The sequence below is a fragment of the Corvus brachyrhynchos genome, unplaced genomic scaffold (assembly GCF_000691975.1).
Source record: "Corvus brachyrhynchos isolate BGI_N302 unplaced genomic scaffold, ASM69197v1 scaffold200, whole genome shotgun sequence".
Lineage (NCBI taxonomy): Eukaryota > Metazoa > Chordata > Aves > Passeriformes > Corvidae > Corvus > Corvus brachyrhynchos.
The window spans coordinates 145,914-165,668 of NW_008236184.1; the positions used below are offsets into that span (position 1 = coordinate 145,914).

At 38.1% G+C, this 19,755-nt stretch overlaps 1 protein-coding gene across 1 annotated transcript in view; it reads left to right on the forward strand.

Annotated features, from left to right (window-relative positions):
* HERC1 (HECT and RLD domain containing E3 ubiquitin protein ligase family member 1) overlaps window positions 1-19,755 on the forward strand; it is a 70,346-nt gene that overhangs the window by 11,862 nt on the left and 38,729 nt on the right. The window contains 16 exon segments of the mRNA XM_017737136.1: window positions 443-664; window positions 1,860-2,012; window positions 2,190-2,322; window positions 2,833-3,024; window positions 3,509-3,730; window positions 4,625-4,798; window positions 6,030-6,144; window positions 6,239-6,359; window positions 7,720-7,891; window positions 9,866-10,172; window positions 11,478-11,598; window positions 11,862-11,913; window positions 17,822-18,093; window positions 18,419-18,634; window positions 18,724-18,844; window positions 19,385-19,622. Of these exon segments, the coding sequence (XP_017592625.1) occupies window positions 443-664; window positions 1,860-2,012; window positions 2,190-2,322; window positions 2,833-3,024; window positions 3,509-3,730; window positions 4,625-4,798; window positions 6,030-6,144; window positions 6,239-6,359; window positions 7,720-7,891; window positions 9,866-10,172; window positions 11,478-11,598; window positions 11,862-11,913; window positions 17,822-18,093; window positions 18,419-18,634; window positions 18,724-18,844; window positions 19,385-19,622 (2,831 nt within the window).

Here is a 19,755-nt window from a genome sequence, read left to right on the forward strand (position 1 = left end):
TTCCCTACATGGAGTTCACCCTACTTTGCAAAGATGACTGCAAGGTTCTTTTTTGTACCTTTTTCCTATGTACAATGTAGAAAAATCGTATGTCCCCCACCTGTCTTCCCAAATAATCAGATAACCAGGACAGACTGGAGAAAGTGTTTGGTTCAGTGTCTTAACCTCATTGCCCACCATATGGACAATCTAGTTTCTGTCTCTCTTAGTCTCAGATTTTTACTGGGTATGGTCACTCTAATTCAGTATAATTTTCCATTCTCTAATAGTACAGTTCTTCAGGAAAACCTGGAGTATTTTGGTAAAGCCCTCCAGCTTATTTCTGTGTCCCATTAGAATATTTTTATTGGGTAACTATATGCCCAATAGTTTGTTCTTCTTAGCTCATTATTTTATCTTTATTAACAAAGAGTGATTTTTGTGTCTAAACATTTTTCTTCAGAGAATGCAGTTGGACATCATTCTGACAAGCTTGCAGGATCACACCCATGTAGCTTCCCTGCTTGGCTATAGCTCCCCATCTGATACCACAGAAACTTCCTCATTGTGTATCAGCTATGGAAACCTCTCTGATCAAGCATATGCTGTCCAGAGCAGTCATCCGGATACTCATCTAGCTGAAATATTAATGAAGACTCTTCTAAGAAACTTGGGATTTTATACAGTATGTATACGCTTTATATTAATTTATTTTTTTTATTAAATCAATTTTTGACAGTTCGAAGGGTAACTCCCCCCATCTTAAGAAAATGATGCTCATTTTGTTTATTCAAAGTAGCAGTGCCACATGTATTTGTCTTTAAGTGGACTAAAGTCAGTTAAATCTTCTCTAACAGTATTAATATTGCTACTAATAATAGGTTTTAATATTGCTATTGTGGTATTTATTGTTTAAGGTGCCTTATGTAAATGTAGCTGGTCTCATATCAGATTATTTTATTGCTCTTGCTTTGGCTTCAGATTTTTTGGGAGATAAAATGTAACACAAGAAGTAAATTGATTGTATGCGGTGTTTGTCAGTATAATCTCAGCCACCAGGGAACAATAAGCAGACACCAGATAAATCTGTTTAATTAACTTCACTAGGGTAACTACCTTGTAGTAGAGCAGCAAGTGCAGGTCAGCTGCCTTATTAAACACAGTGTGTCAGCCAGATTGGTGTTCTTAGAAAGTGTAGGGGAGCGTGAGAGCAAATCATTGACTCAGCTTTTTATTCAACCAGCCAGTTAAACACAACAGCCAGAAGAAATCAGAGGTTTGGACTTCACTGGCATATGTGTGGAGCTCCTCAGGGCAGGGTGGCAGTGTTTCGTTCTTCTCTCTAGACCTCCCCCAGTCAGGGAGGTAGAATTGTCTGCCTTGAATTGGCTGCTTGAAACCAGCTCTGTTTTTCCAATGGATTCCAAAGGAAGTCAAGTAGCCATCTGTGTTGTGCTTGTATAATCATCCTAGATAATGCAGGGAAGGATTCTAATGTGAGACATCTTCTGCATCAGCCCACAACAGATCCTAAGGAATTATTACTTATTTTAACACATTGTGCTTTGGGGGCTAGGTTAGGAAGGGAGTTTTTTAATCTAGTTATCCTTGGGGAGGTGAATAAAAAAGCATTGCTGCATGTGAAAGAAACATTTTAAGGGATGTTCACCTGACAGCTACCACAGTCACTCCTGTGACGTGATAAACAATTGTAGTTTTGAGTTTGGTTATCCCGTGATCCACTTGACATTATCCAATTACTCCAGTCATTACACGTGCACATAGTAAAGATAAAAATGCTTCTTTTTAGATGATAGCTAAGTATTATAGCACTTGAACCAGAGTTAATTGTTATCTTTTCCCCCCTTTTGTCTTAATAGGACCAAGCCTTCGGAGAACTGGAAAAAAACAGTGATAAATTTTTACTAGGTACATCATCATCAGAAAACAGCCAACCTGCTCATCTGCATGAGCTTTTATGTTCCCTGCAGAAACAATTGCTGGCTTATTGCCACATCAACAGTGTTACTGAGGTGCGTGTCCTTATTTTTAGCGTTTAGAAGAGAAAAAATAATTCAGTATTCGTAAGCACCAGAACATTGTAAGTTTCCTTCTGAAAATCTTCTGTGTATTTGAAAGCTAAAGTGATCTTAAATAGTGACCCCCTTATATATATTTACAGAATTATTCTTATGTTTGTTTCCTTCTAGAATTCCAGCAGTGTGGCGCTGCTTCACAAACACCTTCAGCTTTTATTGCCTCATGCTACAGATATCTATTCCCGTTCTGCAACGCTTCTTAAGGAAAGCTCTTGGAATGGTAGTGTTGGGGAAAAACTGAGAGGTAAATGTCCATGGAGAAATCAGTGATGATGGCTCTGTAAGCTTAGGGCACGTTTTCTTTGCTTAGATTTGAATGAAAAGATCCCTTAGTTCTCCTATATCTGCATAAAGTAGGCATTCCCAAATCTCCCCCAAAGGAGGAGATGAAGTGTCTACCTAGGAATGGCATCTGGTTCATGTTTTTGATAGGACATCTTGTGTGCAGGAAAGTACAGGTTGGAGAATGTGAATTCTCCTTTCTATTCACCTTCTCTCCAGAATGTGAATGTGAACAGAATACAGAATGTGCATTATTGTTTCAGTTTCATTAGTTCTAGATTTCTCTTTTAAAAAGTACAATTGTGATTACTGAGAAGTGTGTAACTAACGTAAGATATTAATAAACCCATCAATTCAACCTTTATTATTTAAGACATTCTGAGATAGCTGAGGTGCAATTATTTAACTTGTTAAATTGTGCTTACATAATTCCATAACTGTAACTAATTCAGGTTTGGTTTTTTCTCTGCAGATGTGATTTATGTATCAGCTGCTGGCAGTATGCTCTCTCAGATTGTCAACTCACTGTTGCTGCTGCCAGTGTCAGTAGCTCGGCCTTTGCTGAGTTACCTGCTGGATCTGCTCCCACCTTTAGATCGTCTCAACAGACTCTTGCCTGCTGCAGCCCTTTTGGAAGATCAGGAATTACAGTGGCCTCTTCATGGTGAGTGTAATAACAAACATGTTTTTAATCTGAAAAATAAACAATGGCACCTTTTGTAGCATAATTTAGCTTTCCCTTTTAGGATGTCTATTTTTTTAAACTGTGTGTCTTGCTACATCTCCTTTTCAATTTCCTTAATGTATTAATATCCCTGTGAAATATTTTTTCTGCTCGAATTGAGTGCAATTGTATAGTTTATCAGAACACAAAGAAGTGTGTATTAGACAAAGCAAGTTCTTGGGCAGAGTTTAAAAGAGCCTTTACTTCATGAACAGCTGTGCCATGAATGGTGGTGGCCTCTGCTGCTGCTGTAGTTCCAATGTTCAGCGATCTGTGTGTCCTAGCTGCTGTTTCTTCAGTTGAAAGATTGCTGATTGAGGGGCAAATCTTCTATTAACTGGGAAATATTAGCAAGATCTGCCATTAATTTTGGAATTTGTAACACCTGAGCATTGGTTACTAACCTGGCCGTGAATACTTACAGGTGGCCCTGAGCTAATCGACCCAGCGGGCGTGCCCCTGCCGCAGCCTGCCCAGTCTTGGGTGTGGCTGGTGGACCTGGAGAGGACAGTGGCCCTGCTCATCGGGCGCTGCCTGGGGGGGATGCTACAGGGCCCTCCAGTGTCCCCTGAAGAGCAGGACACGGCCTACTGGCTCAAAACCCCGCTGTTCAGCGATGGAGTGGAAATGGATATTCCTCATTTAGGTGAGCTGTTCAGTGCAAGTGGCTAATGGTTGTTGTAAATATTTGTGTTCAGGTGTGCAGTTTCTGATGGTGTTTGAATAAGTCTCTGTACTTAAGGTTTGTCTTTCAGCATTCTTGTCTATTTGTGTAGTAATACAAAAAGTTCCAAAATGGTATTTAAGTATGTGATGTAGTTTATAAAGGGTCTTGGAAATGCATACAGGAGAAAAAAATCCCAGTTTCTCAGTGAAAGACTATGGACTTCACAGAGTTAAGTGGAAATGTTTTAATCTTAGATGTTCAGCATTTAACAGAGACTCCAGGGACTCAATTTTTCATATTAATTATTGGAAAATCTCTTATATTTTATTCTACTTGCAAAATGAATATTTTATTAATTAGAAAGAACGCTATTAAATAGCAAACTTCAGTCTTTATGATCTACCAGAATTGTTAATGACTCAGCAATGGTGTTCCAGTCATCCCTTCCTATCTGAATGGGGCACTTGCTTTTGCTTCTTTGCGCCCTGTTCCTCTTAGTTCACATCTCCTCTTCCCCCCTCTGGTTCTGAGTAGGTTACTTCAAGACTTATTTACAAGACAGAGCGTTTTGAAATGGGTGCAGGCAGTAGTTGCAGATGTATAGCTGTGCAGTTCAGGTAAAATGAATGATACAGATTTATGCTATTGAAGAAGAGTTGGATAATGCATCTAAATCTCCATAGGTTTTATGTAGATTGTATTTTAAGTCACTTCCTTATGTAAGATAAATTTGTGGAAGGACAATGACATGTCTTGATTTTTTTTTTTTTTAAGTAAGAGGAAAGTGAAAGCTGGTTTAAATGCTATTAGATAGATGTGTGTAATCCTCAAAATTTGCAGAGTTTAATTTCTTTGGTATTTCCCTTCTGTTAGACAAATGCATGAGCTCCTTGTTAGAAGTGGCCCTGTCTGGAAATGAGGAGCAGAAGCCCTTTGATTATAAGCTGAGACCAGAGATCACAGTCTATGTTGACTTAGCCTTGGGTTGTACAAAAGAGCCAGCAAGGAGCCTCTGGATCAGTATGCAGGACTATGCTGTCAGTAAAGGTAAGGTGTCAAAAATACCTGTGTATGTTGAAAGCAAGTTAAATGCTCCAACTACACTCTTAGCACAATCCTGCATTTTCTTTGGCGACAATTTTTAATTCTACAACACAATAAACTTAATTTATTATTATGTTCCATGATCTTTCTTTTGCTTTTACTTTTACTTTTGACAGTGATTTCAGTGCTTGGCAAACACGTAGCTCAGTGTTGTTTTTCCCTCTGAACTAGTAAGAAGAAACTCTTGTTTGCTTACTCAGTTGTTTTTTCTGTTTTCTGAGTAGAGCAGGGTGAAACTTTCAATTAAAAAGAAAAATTAAAGGGGAGGAGATAGGGAAAGGCAAAGTAACTTACAAAATATGTTAGGAATGGAATGAAGGGGTAAGTCATCTTTTGTTTTTCAAGTCTCTGGGAGGCTGGTTTTACAGTAGTAATAGTTCTTCATGCTTATTGCCTAAAATTTGGGTTTCCTGCTCAAGCTTTCCAGGTTCCTTTTAATGAGATCCACTGAGCATTGTAGTTGTACTGTAACTGCTGTATCCGGAGGTAATTTTCTGTAGCTCTGGCCAAGCTGAGCCAGATAAAGAAAAGAGCAAATGGTATTGTGTGCCTGTTGAGAGCAACACAGGGAATTCTGTTACAGAATTCCACAGAAGTGGGAATTCCAGTAAAAAAAGTGCTGGTTATCTGTTTGCAAAATCTGAGTTGAATGGGCTAGTATGTATAATTTAGGCTATGGAACTGGGTTGCTTAGAAGCTGATGTGGGTCTGCTCTGTTCAGCTCACTGAAAGTTGTATGGTCGCGTTAGCATAGCATCACATGCAAAGTCATGGAACTTGCTGAGGAGCAGGTGTGTTAGACTAGACTTATGTATGGCCAGGTAAGCTTTGTCATTTCTGCAGCAGTTTACAAGGATTTACAGATAATGTTTAACAGAAAAAAATATTTTAAGCATATTTGTAAAGAAAGGGGACAGTAATTTTTTATTCCCCGTGGAAAATTATGGTGCTTTTTGAAGTTTGTTTGGAAGTTCAGTTATTTTTTAGTAGAGCTGTATTATTTTCATAACTGTTCTATTTAAAGTGGGAAAAAGTTATTTTGAAATTAAAAAGTCAGTTCCTTAAAAAAAAAGGGATTTAAATGGATCAAGATATTGAATACAATATTGAAAAAACAAATTTTTTTGGTTTTTGGGAACAGTAGCCAGTTTTGATGAATCCTTTCTATTTTCAGATTGGGATACTGCAACTTTAAGTAATGAATCACTCCTAGACACTGTGTCCAGATTTGTCCTTGCAGCTCTTCTGAAACATACAAGTTTACTTAGTCAAGCTTGTGGTGAGAGCAGGCAAGTAACTTAAAGCTGCTTTTAAAAGTTCAGCTTGACTTCTTGAAAGGAAGTTTAAGTGATTCTTTCTGGCTTGGGTGTGATTTTTCTGCAGGTACCAGCCTGGAAAGGCCTTGGCAGAAGTTTACCGCTGTGTGTATAAAGTTCGGAGTCGCTTGCTTGCCTGCAAGAACATGGAGCTTATTCAGACCAGATCATCCTCCAGAGACAGATGGGTAAGGCTGTACATCTCGTTTCAGTTCTTCTGGCTTTACTGGCTATTATGAAAATATTACATAATGTTAGTTTCATATATATTGCCAGTATTTTCTTCTATCCTGTTGAAAAAACTTCCTGAGTTTTCAAATGAAAATGGGCAGGGTATAATTAGGAGTCCATTAGTCTGAAGCATGTGATATTAAATCAATTAAAGCAAATGATTGGTTGGCATCATTTGACTCAAGCACAGCCTCGAGCCTTGTTTTCCCTGTTCCCATCTCTAAAATGCTGGGCCATAGAAGCCCTACAGCTTAGCTGGAGATGGCTCAGCTGTGCTGAGCAGGCCACAGCTTTGTCTGGCTAGCCGTTCCTGAATCTAGCTGCATTATCTGGGCCTCTAATCTCTGAACCTTTCTCTTCCCCTTCCTTGCCTACCCCTTCTTTCTTCCTCCATGGCCACATTATCTTCTTAGTTCTAGCATTACTTTAAGGTGACTTGTCCTTGTCAGCCCTGTGTGAATGTTTGATATGAGAGCACTGGGCCTGAAAACTGGCAACTTCTGAATCACTTTATTAAGCCAGGTCAGCATTGATGATGGAAGTGTTCAGAAAATTACAGGGTTGGGGCCTATTTGATGATACAAAGTAGTCCTTAAAGCAGATTTCTCTGATAGGATTTTGAATTGTGTTTTACTATCTACAAGCAAGATATTTTTTAATCAACAAAATTCTCATGTAACATCAGGATTAAGAGGCTTTTTAGCTGTATTTAAAGCACTAGTGGTGCTCTTTAAAATAGTGTAGGTGTGTCTCCTACTTTTGATTAATGTTACAAGGATGTGCATGTCTTGCCCACTTCCTTTCTTAGGGTAGGGGGTCTAACATAGCTGCAAGAGACTCAGCACTTCTGAAAGCACTGGGTGTGTGTGCAGTAAGTTCTGTTACTTCCACAAATCCTCAAACTTTAAGATGCAATACAGCAAATCTGATACATGCAGTAGACTTGTTGCTTCAGTTTTAATAGCTTTGGGAAAAAGGACCTGGTTTGCTTTTGCACAATATACGCAGGCTTACAGTTTCTAAAGTCTTTGGTGCTGAAGTGTCAAAGTTTGACTGTAGTGTCTAAGTAAAGCATAACAAGGAGACATTTTTCTGTAAATAATCTGAGTCATGATTACAAAAGGAAAATTAAATTTTCCAACCTAAGTATTTAAAACCTTGAATGTAAACAACTGTCTTTGTTGTTTATTTCACACAATATCAGAAGTATTTTTTGATAGAAAATAACCTCTTATTCAATACCTGTGTCATTGTACTTTCATCTTTAATTTTGGTGAGCATTAATTTCACTTCATGTGTGTATTTTTTTGAATCAAGATGCTAGATAACCAAGAATCTGCTGATGTGGATACTCAAGAACATTCTTTTACTCGTACAATTGATGAAGAAGCAGAAATGGAGGAGCAGGCAGAACGGGACAGGGAGGAAGGACACCCAGAACAAGAAGATGAAGAGGAGGAAAGAGAACATGAAGTTATGACAGCTGGTAGTAAGTACTTGTTATGTGTGTCAGTAATGCCGTGTCCTTTGGCAGGAGAGTGTCTTTTTCTCTCTGAGGTAAAAGAGAGAAATTATTTAAAAGATTATGAAAGATTTGCCTGCATAAACATTTTGAGAGGTTTATACAATGGTGTAGTGCTTTTTTATTGCTTCAGGACAGTTTTTAGATAAAATGGAATGTGAATACTAAGCAAGTTCACTGCAAATCAGGGCATCTGACATATACCAACACTTCTGTATGCACTGTCTACAAGACAATTGGTTTCATCTTGTTTTCTCTAAAGTTCTTGTCATTAGATCTCTGAGTTTTCACTACAGTATTTATATAGAGAATTTTGGCTGTGTTTGTATGTGTTATTTTATGTAGTAAGCTTTGAAGGGTAATGTTATTTTGAAGTTTAGAAACAAAACTGTTGATAATAGTGGACTGATTGTGCTGGAATTCACTGCTGCCTTAGAATATCTCTGCTTTTAAAAATGTGGAGGTTTTAGTCAGAGTTTGGTATTTTTAACACTATTTGCCATATTTCCTCCTGGGCTTTCTGAACATCTTGTTTAATTCTTCAGAAGATAGCTTGAAAAAGGTGAATTTCACAAACTGTTGTTACACTGATTGGGGCTTGAAGTCCAGCTTGATGGGGTAGTTAATCCTTCATTTTTGCAGTTTCAGTAAAGCAACAGACAGTCACACAGGGTTGGTTTTTCTCTGTCGTGAGCTGAGTGTTCTCCAAGACAGCATTTGTGTTAACCTTGGAAAATTTCTGTAGAATGCACATAGCTTAAAAAGTTAAATTGGCTGACTTGAAATATTTTCCATAGCTGCACAATTTTTTTTTCTTTTCCAAATATTGTTCCTCTGGATGCTGTTAGAATGTTTATCTTTTTCAGCCTCTGCTGTCATCACCTGTTTTGCTGACAGTTTCCCATTAGGACTCCCACATTTCTGTTTGGGACCTTACTGACCAAAATGTACGTTACACCTTTAGTTTTATAGGTTTTGTTATTACATGGACAGCGCAGTGGGCTTTCCTGAAAGTGTGCAGTGGAGCTGAAGTTCACATTCATGAGATGATTTGTGGTTCTGGAAGATTTACATGTTACCTGCTCAGTACATGCAGTGTGTTTTGCTGCTTGATTTGCAATTATTCTGGGCAAATGCTCAGAGTTCTCAAATTCCACCTGGTCAGGGCCTCTGGGTACAATAAAGGAAATGTATCCAGAAAGATCCAGACAGACAATAGTGTTACATGCACAGATAAGTAGGAAGATGATGGCTCTTTCACTTGTGTTCCTAAGGGATGCTGAACCTGACATGTGGAGTTCTATTCATATCAGTGAAGGAAGTATTTAGTTTTACCTTTGCCTTCCCAAAGGGGAACTGAATCTTTAAAATTAGAATGATTAAATCAAGAGAGCTTTAGTTCTTTGGACATAGATGAGAAGGTCTCTCACGTACTCTTTAGAAGAATCTGGCCCTTTAGACTACAGCAGAATTAAGTAAAGTGAAGGCTAAGAATTTTGATAGGATGTTCATTATACTGCCCAAAGCTAATAAAAGCCTGAAACTGTTCCAGTATCAAATTGGAGATATTCTGGTGTCTGGAATACAGATTTACAGAAGCATTATTTTATATGCATCTGCTAAAAGGCAAACATGAAATAATCTCTTTCTCTTTGATGCTATCCAAACAGGAGTTGAGTTGCAGTAAGACACTGGAAGAGTGTTTGGTGTTCTGTCAAAGTGCATTGTCCTTAATTTTAAAATTAACGTTGTGTAAATGCTCATTTAACTTGTTTGCATGACTTCTTTCATGGCACTGCATTATTATAGTATTCTTTTACTGTTAGAAAAATATTTGTTCTTTACAGTGGGGCAGTTTTTGGCCCAAGATGTAGATGAGTATTTTATTCTCTGTAGCTTTGTCTAGAAGTTAAGACTTTCTTTTTGTGTTGCATGTTACAGAAATATTTCAATGTTTCCTATCAGCCCGTGAAGTAGCTCGCAGTCGGGATCGAGATAGGATGAGCACGGGGACGGGGACTAGACTTGATGATCCACCTCCTCAGTCCCAGCAGGAACGAAGGATCAGCACTGATCTGACAGAAGGGCAGGACGTGTACACTGCTGCCTGCAACTCTGTGATCCACAGATGCGCCTTGTTGATCTTGGGAGTGAGCCCTGTCATTGAGGAGCTCCAGAAGAGAAGGGAGGATGGGCAGCTCCAGCAGCCTCCCTCTGTTGCTCCAGAGGGGATTGGGCTCATGACAAGGTGGGCTTTGCTGACTCTACAGAATGGTTAACTCTTCTCTGCTCCCTTTAGAATTGATTAAATCACCCCAGTTTTCCTCTGAGGATTATTGCAGTTTTTTTAGAAGAAAATTTCTGCTGAGAGCAGTGTTATGCTTCTGTTGAGAATAGTGATTTTTCTTAATTTTCCTTGGCCATGCTAACTGAACCTGAAGAGTTTTATTCTGTGTGGACCCTATTTAAGTTTCAAAGTTGGGCTTAGGGGTAAGTAGTTCAGATCATCAGGTGTACAGACAGCATAAGGTACTTGGAAAAATTACTCATTTTTCCTGTAATTTGTGTTTGGATTTTTTTTTCACCATATGTGTGGTTTTTTGAACTGTGCCACTGTCCTATATAGTACTGTTAAAAAAAATTGTATACGTTTAAAACAAAAGTTTCAATGCCTATTATGACAAAAGTGTTGTTCATGATGGCTTTTTATAAATATTCCTAACAGAGCCATGGGTAAGACTTGTTGCTAGGTGTAGGAGAAAAAAAAGCCAGACAGCTCGTTGAATGGGAGAAATGTTTAATTTAAATACTATAAGTACTACATAATGCATTTTAATTTTCATAACCTGGGATATTCTTGGTAAAACAGATTTATTCTAAACTTGACCTCCCTAAACTTTTATTCTAGAGATCTTTGAGTTTAAAGTAGAACATAACACAGGAATTGTGATGCTACTAGTCTGAGTCTACTTAAGCTTGTACAGTGTACAGAACCCATTTTGATATTTTAAATAAAGATACTGATGGGGAAAATATTAAGATATTAGGAAGATTACATTCATTCAGTACCCTTTTATTCTTTTTGCCTCTTTTTGGAAATCTAGTCCCTAAAGCATGGGTGGCTGCCTCTGTCATTGTCAAAGTGGCTTTCATCTCCAGCATACCAACTTTAGGATGCATTTTATGGGTGGGTTTTTAATAAGTTCAGTGCTTTTTCACCCACTTACTCTGTCTCTGTTTCTTGTCCTCTCAGCTCAGAGTGTTTCTGTTTACTCTGTGTAATACTTAACAAGGCTCTAGAGCAATCACTCATTTGAGGTCGCCATTTGTTCAGTTGACCAGTAAGGCCATTAAGAAGTAACAAAGTTTACTAATACCCTGTATAAGCATAATTGAAGCCATCAGACCACTCTTTTCCTCTTTAATGTGGTCCTGTGATGTTCTGTGATAGTCTGCTCCCAAATAAAACTGTGGTACCTGCTAAATTTGGCTATCAACTCTTACCTTTGTGTAATATCAGTGGTGTTTTTCTGTGTGTGTGCACCTGAAGCAGGAGTGAAAGTCTTACAGCAGAAAGTCGCTCAATCCATGCAAACTCAAGCTACAGACTGATGAAGTCAAGAAGTGAATCTGATTTGTCTCAGCCAGAATCAGATGAGGAAGGTTATTCACTGGTAAGTAAACCAGCATGATGTATTTAGGGATTGTCAATAGAATATTTAGAAGGGAAGTACATCTGAAATATTTGTTTAGCACTATGTTTCAGTACAGTAATTCATTATTGTTAAGAGAAAGCACTAGTGGTAAAAATAATTTGAAATAATTATAACTCTGTTAACTGTCTCACTTTTATGGGTGAGGGATGAAATTTAAGTAATATTATGCACCACATATGATCACCTGAGGAAATGAGGCTTTTATTAATCTTTTAATCTAGAGTGGAAGACGAAATGTTGATTTGGATTTGGCAGCATCACACAGAAAGAGGGGTAAGTTCTATTGTTTACCTAGTGAATACTAACCTAATAAATATTAATGTTTCTTAAGTTAAACTGTGTTTGCAGTTGCATACAGTTTACAGTTACATAACAGGTGTTAAAGCTGAGCATTTAAAAATAGCATTTAAAATAATTGTTACCTACTGTGTGTTGTGTGAAGTTCTGTTGCTTTGTGGCTTGGTTATAGTATTTCCTTGGTTATAACTCTTCATTCTAGTTTCTAGAATTGTAATGTTCTTTTGAAACAAGTGAGTTTTTCTGTTAAGTGAATCAGAAACATTCATTCTGGTTTTGCTCATGTGACTTCAGGAATAAAAAATTGGGAGAGAAGTTCATATGGAATGTTCTATTCTTGTGCTAACAACGAACTTTTACCATAAAATGTGCTTGTGTCTGGAGAACTTGTATGCAGAAAACACTGCTTTACTTTGCATCCCTTGAATACCAGCACACCTCCAGAACCAAGCAACCACATTTTCTATTGCTCTTTGTTGCTGCTTCATTCTGGGGAATTGCAGTGAGCTCCTTAATAGAAGGTGGTGGCGGGACCAGAAAGTCCCACTTCCCTCTGGATGATGCAGAATCTCTCTGAGAATCATGACTCAGGTCTGCTGTATCTGTAAAAACCATGGGAATATGCAAACAGGGATTAGGTTGAATTATGATATGCCTCAGTAACAGAAGCCTTGATACTTTTGGTAAGGTAAGAGTTCTAGTTTAAAAGGCTTCATCATTAAGCAGAGTACTCAGAGTTTTCATGCCTTCTAAAGTCTTTTGGAATTGTAAAGGATGCTATTAGTGGCAGCACCCATTAGATTTCAATATTTAACTAATGTGGAAAGAAATGCCTTGTCCATGCATAAGCAATTGAAACAGTTGAACAAATAAAGAAATGCACTAGAGCTGCTGTTACTGTGACAGCAGAGGTATCATGGCATTCTCAGGGTTAGAAGATCTATCAGAAAGGCCTCTGTCCGCCCCCTGATCTGCAGGACATTCTTTGAAGTCAGCATTTTTAGCTTTGCCATTAATCTGACACAGAACTCTGTACTTGATATCCTCTGTGTCCTAAAAGTAACCTAGGAAATGATCTTGGATTAGATCTCAGGTGCAATGTCTCATGAATTGTGGTTCCTGGACTGTTGCTTAGGCTGATATTGCTTTGATCAGAAGCCTCAGGAAGTGAGGAACAGTGCAAGAGTAGACTTCATCAACTTTTATTACAGCAAGAAGATTCTGTACCAGGTTTGTAACACTCAGGAGAAAGGGATAAATACAGTGAATCTGTCCAGAACCTAAAAAGAAGTTCAAATAGCTCATTTGCAAACTGAACACTGTGACAGCATGTACAGATGCCTCTGTTTTGGTACTGGGAGTTAATCAGCACACAGCAATGCAAACTTGTTTGCTTGTGCTGGATGATTTATATGCCAGATTTGGTTGATAACCAATACCAGAGTTGATGAATGCAGGGTGTACCTACAGGGAAACATTCCTTATACGCCTGTCAAGGTCAGGAAAAGATCTTTAAATATTTGTGTGATAAATGGATGAGCTGTTCAGCTCAGTGCTTTTTATGGTCTTTTGTCTCTTGTGACATGTCTGTTTTGTGAATCCTAGTTATCTCTTAGAACTGAAGCATGTCCCAGTGTTTGGTGAGGGTGTAACTTGCAGCTTTTTTGGATTGTCCACCCCTTGTCACGTGGCCAGCACAGTGCAGTGCCAGCTATGGATGTTTGGTGAATCCCCTTCAGTTTTATCTTTATTCTTGTGGTGTGCTGTGACTAATAAAGGGGATACTATATGAGTTCCTATGGTCTTGCAGATGGCTATGGAAGGAAGAGCATTCTCTTTTTACTTAATTAATATTTTAGCTACTCAGTTCAATGTTTATTCTAATTGCCTTTTTAATTTACTCTGTCTAATCAGAAAGAGAACTGGGCTATTCCTACTTCAGCCTGAGGATTCTTTGAGTATCTTGTTCCTTGCTATTACTCAGTTATTTCTGAATTAGTAAACTTTTCCTTCCATCCCTACAGAAAAAATCGTTTTGAGTAATTTTGCAGTAAGGGATGATGAGCAGCACATTGTTGTTTTCTCCTTGTGTTTAAGCTCTTGGTTTTTTCTATTGCTTAGATTAATTTTTTCAATTTTCTAGATCCAGAGAGTATGCCTCCTGGTGTTGTACCTGTTGTGTACAGTGCCTGTGGGATGCTGTACACCACGTTGGGTACATAGCAGTAAGGAAAGCACAGCAGTGCAGTCACAAACATAGCTACAGATCAGTGAGAGTCCTCCACTCTTGGCTTTTCATCACGTACATCTTAACTCAGTGAATTTCAGTGTGCATCTGTATACTGTTCTGCATTACTAACACAACTGGGCTACTCCAAAAAAAGCAGCAACTTAAATGAAACCCAAATGGAATTGAAATATTTTAGTGTACCTGCAATAATGAATTCTGCCTTTGAAAACTGACAGATCGTGCTTAAGGAAGGGACTTGAACATTCAAGAATACACACGTGAATGTGTACAGCAGTGCTAAAGGGGATTATTTCTTTTTTCTTTGAAGAGAATTTAGAAAGACTGTTATCTAGGCTATACTAATTCAGAACAAGAGTAAATATTTTTTCTATGTACCCTGTGCTGGTGTATTGTATGGATTGAGATGAGACTGATTGTTTAAGTCAGAATAATATGAGGCAGAGATTTTATGCGTATGTTACCTTCTGTTTCAAATGTCTGCTTTTGTCTTCTGATTCTTGTGTGGTGTAGTGTATTTACTCCTTTTTGGCCAGTTGAGCCCCAGAAAAAAGAAGAGCTTCAAGCAAGTAACTGATGGCATGTTTATTTTTTGTCTCTATAGCTTCCCTACATATTTTTTGTTTTATGAAGTGTGCATTGCAGCTGTGCCACATTCATTTAGAAAACTCATTATTATAAGCTGGCTTATAAGGACAAGTAAACTTTTTTTTTATTGTAAGCTTCAGGTTTATTCGTCTGTGCAGCTCTGTTCATGTGATTGTAGAGGCTTCTGGAAGTGCTGTGCTGCAATCAATTCTGTGTGATTGATGTTACACAGAATCAAGCTGAGCTCCAGCGTAGTCATACATTTGATTCTTCTACTGATATATCATCAAGAGGAAAAAAAAATTTACTTTTAGGTCTCTGTGCCCTAATTGTTAAATGTTTATAGTTCTGAAGTATGCTCCTTTGATTTCTGACATATTTGTGTTTAAACTCTATCCTTTCAATTATAACCTCTATTGTTTTACATTTAATCTGTAATTCATAATCATTGCACTTTTCTCCAAATTAGAAGCAAATTTACATTGGTCTTACATTTAAACATTCTTGCATTTTGTACTAAAGCAATTAGCTAAGACCTCATCTTTTCTTCAAATATGAAATAATTTAGGGTTTTATTAATACTTGGTTGGGTTTCTTTCTTACAAGGTTTGTTGCCTATCAAAACTAAATTTTCTTCTGATGTTCTGTAAATCTGTGGAAGGTCTCCTTTAGCTTATGATTTAAGACACTGGAATTGGTTTTTGTTTCTTTACAAATGCTTTGATTCTGTGCTGTGGCATAGTGCAGTGTCAGGCAGGTGGAGGGGAGGAAGCTGAAGTCACTGTGGGGTGCTTTGAGCTCTCCTGCTGTACAAAGGTTGGAGGGCTTATGGGGGCTTTTGAAAGAGGTGTTGCGTAGGCAGCATTTTGTGGACTTGGAAATGATTTAGCTGTGCTTCCTGTGGTTAATCTGAGGCTTCATTTATCCTCTCCCCGGCCTCTGTTCACCATGCACTTGCCAGGAAACTGCTTCCTACATGAAACTGAGTATTTTAACACCTATTTATTCTGTTCTGTCTTATTTATCTTGTTTCTCACCTTCCACTTCCCCATGTAACTTCGATTTTAAAGGAAAGCTTTAAAGCAACTATTCTAAGAATTAATGTTAAAATTAGAGTAAGGTGATCTGTCTTTATTTTTGTTTTAAATATTATTGCCAGGTATAAATTGTAAAATTGAATAACAGAATTTCTTTAAATTTTTTCATAGTAAACATGACGAAATAGGTTGTCCTCTGTAAACCCTGTCATCTTACTGTGTTACATAAAGCAGCAGAGATTAGGAAATTAGATTGCACTTGAAAAGTGCACTTGAAAAGTAGTGTTTGAACTTAATCTTTCCATTATCCAAAATAAACTTGAGTCTGCATGACCCAGGCACTGTGATGGTTCTTTCTGAAGCCATAGCAGTCTGCTTAGTAGTAAGTGTAGGGAACACTATGCAAATACGCATTAACACTATTCACTGAAAACAGAATGGGATGTGAATAGGTTTTTGTAATTCATAGCCCTGACAATTAATTTTTTGGCAACTAAGTGAAGGTAACCTGGTTTACAAAAGAGAAGCTAAATTTCACAGTATTTTGAGTTCGTAAATTGCGTGAAGGTGCAAATTGTGACCTGCAGGTGTTGACTTGTTGGCACAATAATGGAATTTTGCCTTTACTTCAGGAAGAAAGTTGTGTAGGTTGCTGGGAAAGCTAGCCCAAGTTCAAAACCTCTGTGTCTGTCTTTGTTTGTTCCTATGAGCAGCTGCTGTAGGTAGGCAGCGTTTAAAGGAGGCCCTGAAATTTGGATCTGGCTGTTACCGTTGGAACTCAGCCTTACTGATGAAAGCAAACTTTGAGCAGATGAATTCCTGTGAATTTGTGTGACTTTTCCCTGAAAACGGCTATGTTTAGTAATGTTTGATATTCTGCTGATACCCTGCAGAAAGATGGTTAAAACTGAAGTAATATAGATTTGTACAAGTACTGTGAGCAGGTTGCAATTCTCCAAAGGTAGATAAATATTTAAACATTTTTTGTACATTATGTAAATAATCCAGACTAAAATTTCAAAGTGAATTTAAACACAGTCTAGGTTTCCACAAAGGTTTCCAGATACTGCCTCTCTGTACAGATGGGAAGTTCTTCTGAGCAGGGGGTGCCCTCTTGTAATATTTTGCATGGCTCTGAGTGGGCAAACAGCACTTGCAAAAGGAGGAAAATACTGATTGATGCCTATCAATTAGCTGCTAATGAAGTTATGACTTGACTGGCATGGCACTCATTTGTGCCAGGGAGAGAGTTCTAGCAAAACTCTCTTAGAAATGAGATCAAACCTATGGTGATAAATTCCAGTGCTGCAGACTGATGCTCATTTGAAGAAGTCTGCTTATTAGTGGCAGTAAAATTTCAGGTAATGACGTGCTGATGTCCTAGGAAACACTTGAAAACAGACTTGTGAAACTGCCAGATGACACAGATCTAACACTTACTCTAGATAGTGTTTAATATACATGTATCTATCTTGAGTCGAAGTACATGTTCTGCGTTAGTCTAAAAACTTTTCTGTTCTCTTCTGCAGTCACGAATTTTGTAAATATTTCATTCAAAATAACATTGTGCTTTTTCAAGGATATGAAATATAGTGGCTTGATTAAAACCAAAACCACTCTTGCTTTATGTTTAAATCTCAAAGTAAATATCCAAGTGCATAACTTGTGTTGGTAGAAAATCTTTTCTGTACTGTTTTGTCATTTAGCTGCAAAGCATTTTTTATTCAGTGTTCTAGCTTTAAGCTGAGCAGTTTGAGTGGCTTCTTTTTGCTTTTTCACGTGGCAGCGTGTTGCAATAGTGCTTAACGTTTAAAAGAAATACAGCCTTTTCTTTAGGGAAATTGCTGTAAATTTAAATCAAGTGTTTTGCTCTAAGTTGCTTAATGCATGGTATAATTAACATGAATATTCATTTTCCACCTGTATCAGTAGCAGCAGCTCAGTCTTTACCTACAGCCAAAATGTGTTACCTGAATTGGAACTGATGAGACTTCCTTGTGTGTATCTTCAGGAGCAATACACAGTCAAATGGACTCTCTAAGTGACTCGTGGGTTCGACTGAAACACAGCAGAGATTGGTTATACACATCCTCCTACTCATTTGTTGAGTCTGATTTTGATCTCTCAAGATCCCTTGGAGTTCATACTTTGATTGAAAATGCTGTCAGTTTTGTAAGTGGAGATGTGGGAAACTCCCCAGGCTTTAAGGAACCAGAGGAAAGTATGTCCACCAGTCCACAAGCATCAATAATTGCAATGGAGCAGCAGCAGTTGAGGGCTGAGGTAAATTTCAGTTTAACAACTCTTCTTACTCTTCTTACATTATGCTCATTATAGGATTTTTAAAAAAATTCTATCTATTTTTTCTGAATTCTATCTATTGAAGACATTTTTCTTTCTTTCCTGTTAAGTATCTTAACTGGAACTGGGAACTTCATGTAAATAAACTCTAAAACAAAACCAAAAGTATTCCCTTCTTAAAAAAATGTGCCGAGGAGGAAACAGCAACCCCATTCATCCTTGCTTACAGTTCAGTATGATCCAGTTTCAATTTCTAAGAGTACTAGCTACTTATTTAATATTGTCTTTTGCCTGCCTTTATTTTTAGCTTCGTCTGGAAGCACTTCATCAGATTTTAGTGCTTCTGTCAGGGATGGAGGAAAAAGGCTGTGTACCATTAATGGGAAGTCGCCAAGTACCAGGATTTCAGTCTTCTTCGCTGCTTACTTCTGTTAGACTCCAGTTTCTTGCTGGCTGCTTTGGTCTGGGCACTGTAGGACATGCAGGGGCCAAAGGAGAGAGTGTAAGATTGCATCACTACCAGGTGTGTACTTCAGCAGTTTTTGCTGTTTAAATAACCCAGTGATAAAAATCTCTCAGTTCTTAAAATATCTCTTTGTTTGTCTGGCCCAGGATGGTATCAGAGCAGCCAAGAGGAGTATTCAGATTGAAATCCAGGTGGCTGTGCACAAAATTTACCAGCAATTATCTGCTACATTAGAAAGAGCTCTGCAAGCTAATAAGCATCACATAGGTAAGCAAAGAGCAGATTTGCAAACCAGATGTTCTCTAACCTACAGTACAACAGATCGTATGTTTACCAAGGCAGACTTTGATATTAGTGACCAGGATTCACTGAATACCTATCTGACTACTTTTCCTAAAAGTGAGAAATCTGCCTTTGTTCATAGAGCCCAGTGGCCATTCATACCTGAGTTGTTTTGTTGTTTCACTTTGAGAAACAATGTGATGTACAAGTAAAAAAAGAAATATTTCACCCAGTTATGCTTATCTTAGAGAGAAGATTCTGGTTTGAGATTTAGCCTCAGAACATTTATATCACAAACTAGATCTGTGTGCTACTCTTCCTTGGACAGTTTTGACACAGAGTTACAGTGAGTTAAAGAGGAATGCAGTGGTTTATCAGAAAGACTACCTTAAAGTGTCTGACAAGACTCACTCTTTCTTTGATAATTTAATTAAATTGTATTTTGAAATAATCTGCTGTTCTTCTGTCTTGGTGTTCTTACTCTGAACATCTTATTAATTAAAAACAACTGTATTTTAATCTTAGAAGCACAACAGCGTCTTCTGTTGGTGACAGTCTTTGCTCTCAGTGTCCACTATCAGCCCGTTGATGTCTCCTTGGCCATTTCCACTGGGCTGCTGAATGTGCTGTCCCAGCTGTGTGGCACAGACACCATGTTAGGACAGCCCCTGCAGCTGCTGCCCAAAACTGGGATTTCTCAGCTCAGCACAGCTTTGAAAGTAGCCAGCACGAGACTACTGCAGATCCTGGCTATCACCACAGGGTGAGTGTCCCTTGCTTTTGAGAAACTTCATCGCTGAGCTTATCAGCACCCCTGAAAAATTTTGTGTAAGCTTTCATTAGGACAATAAACGTTGCTCAGGAGTACATAAGTGAAAGAGGAGTGGGGGAAAGAG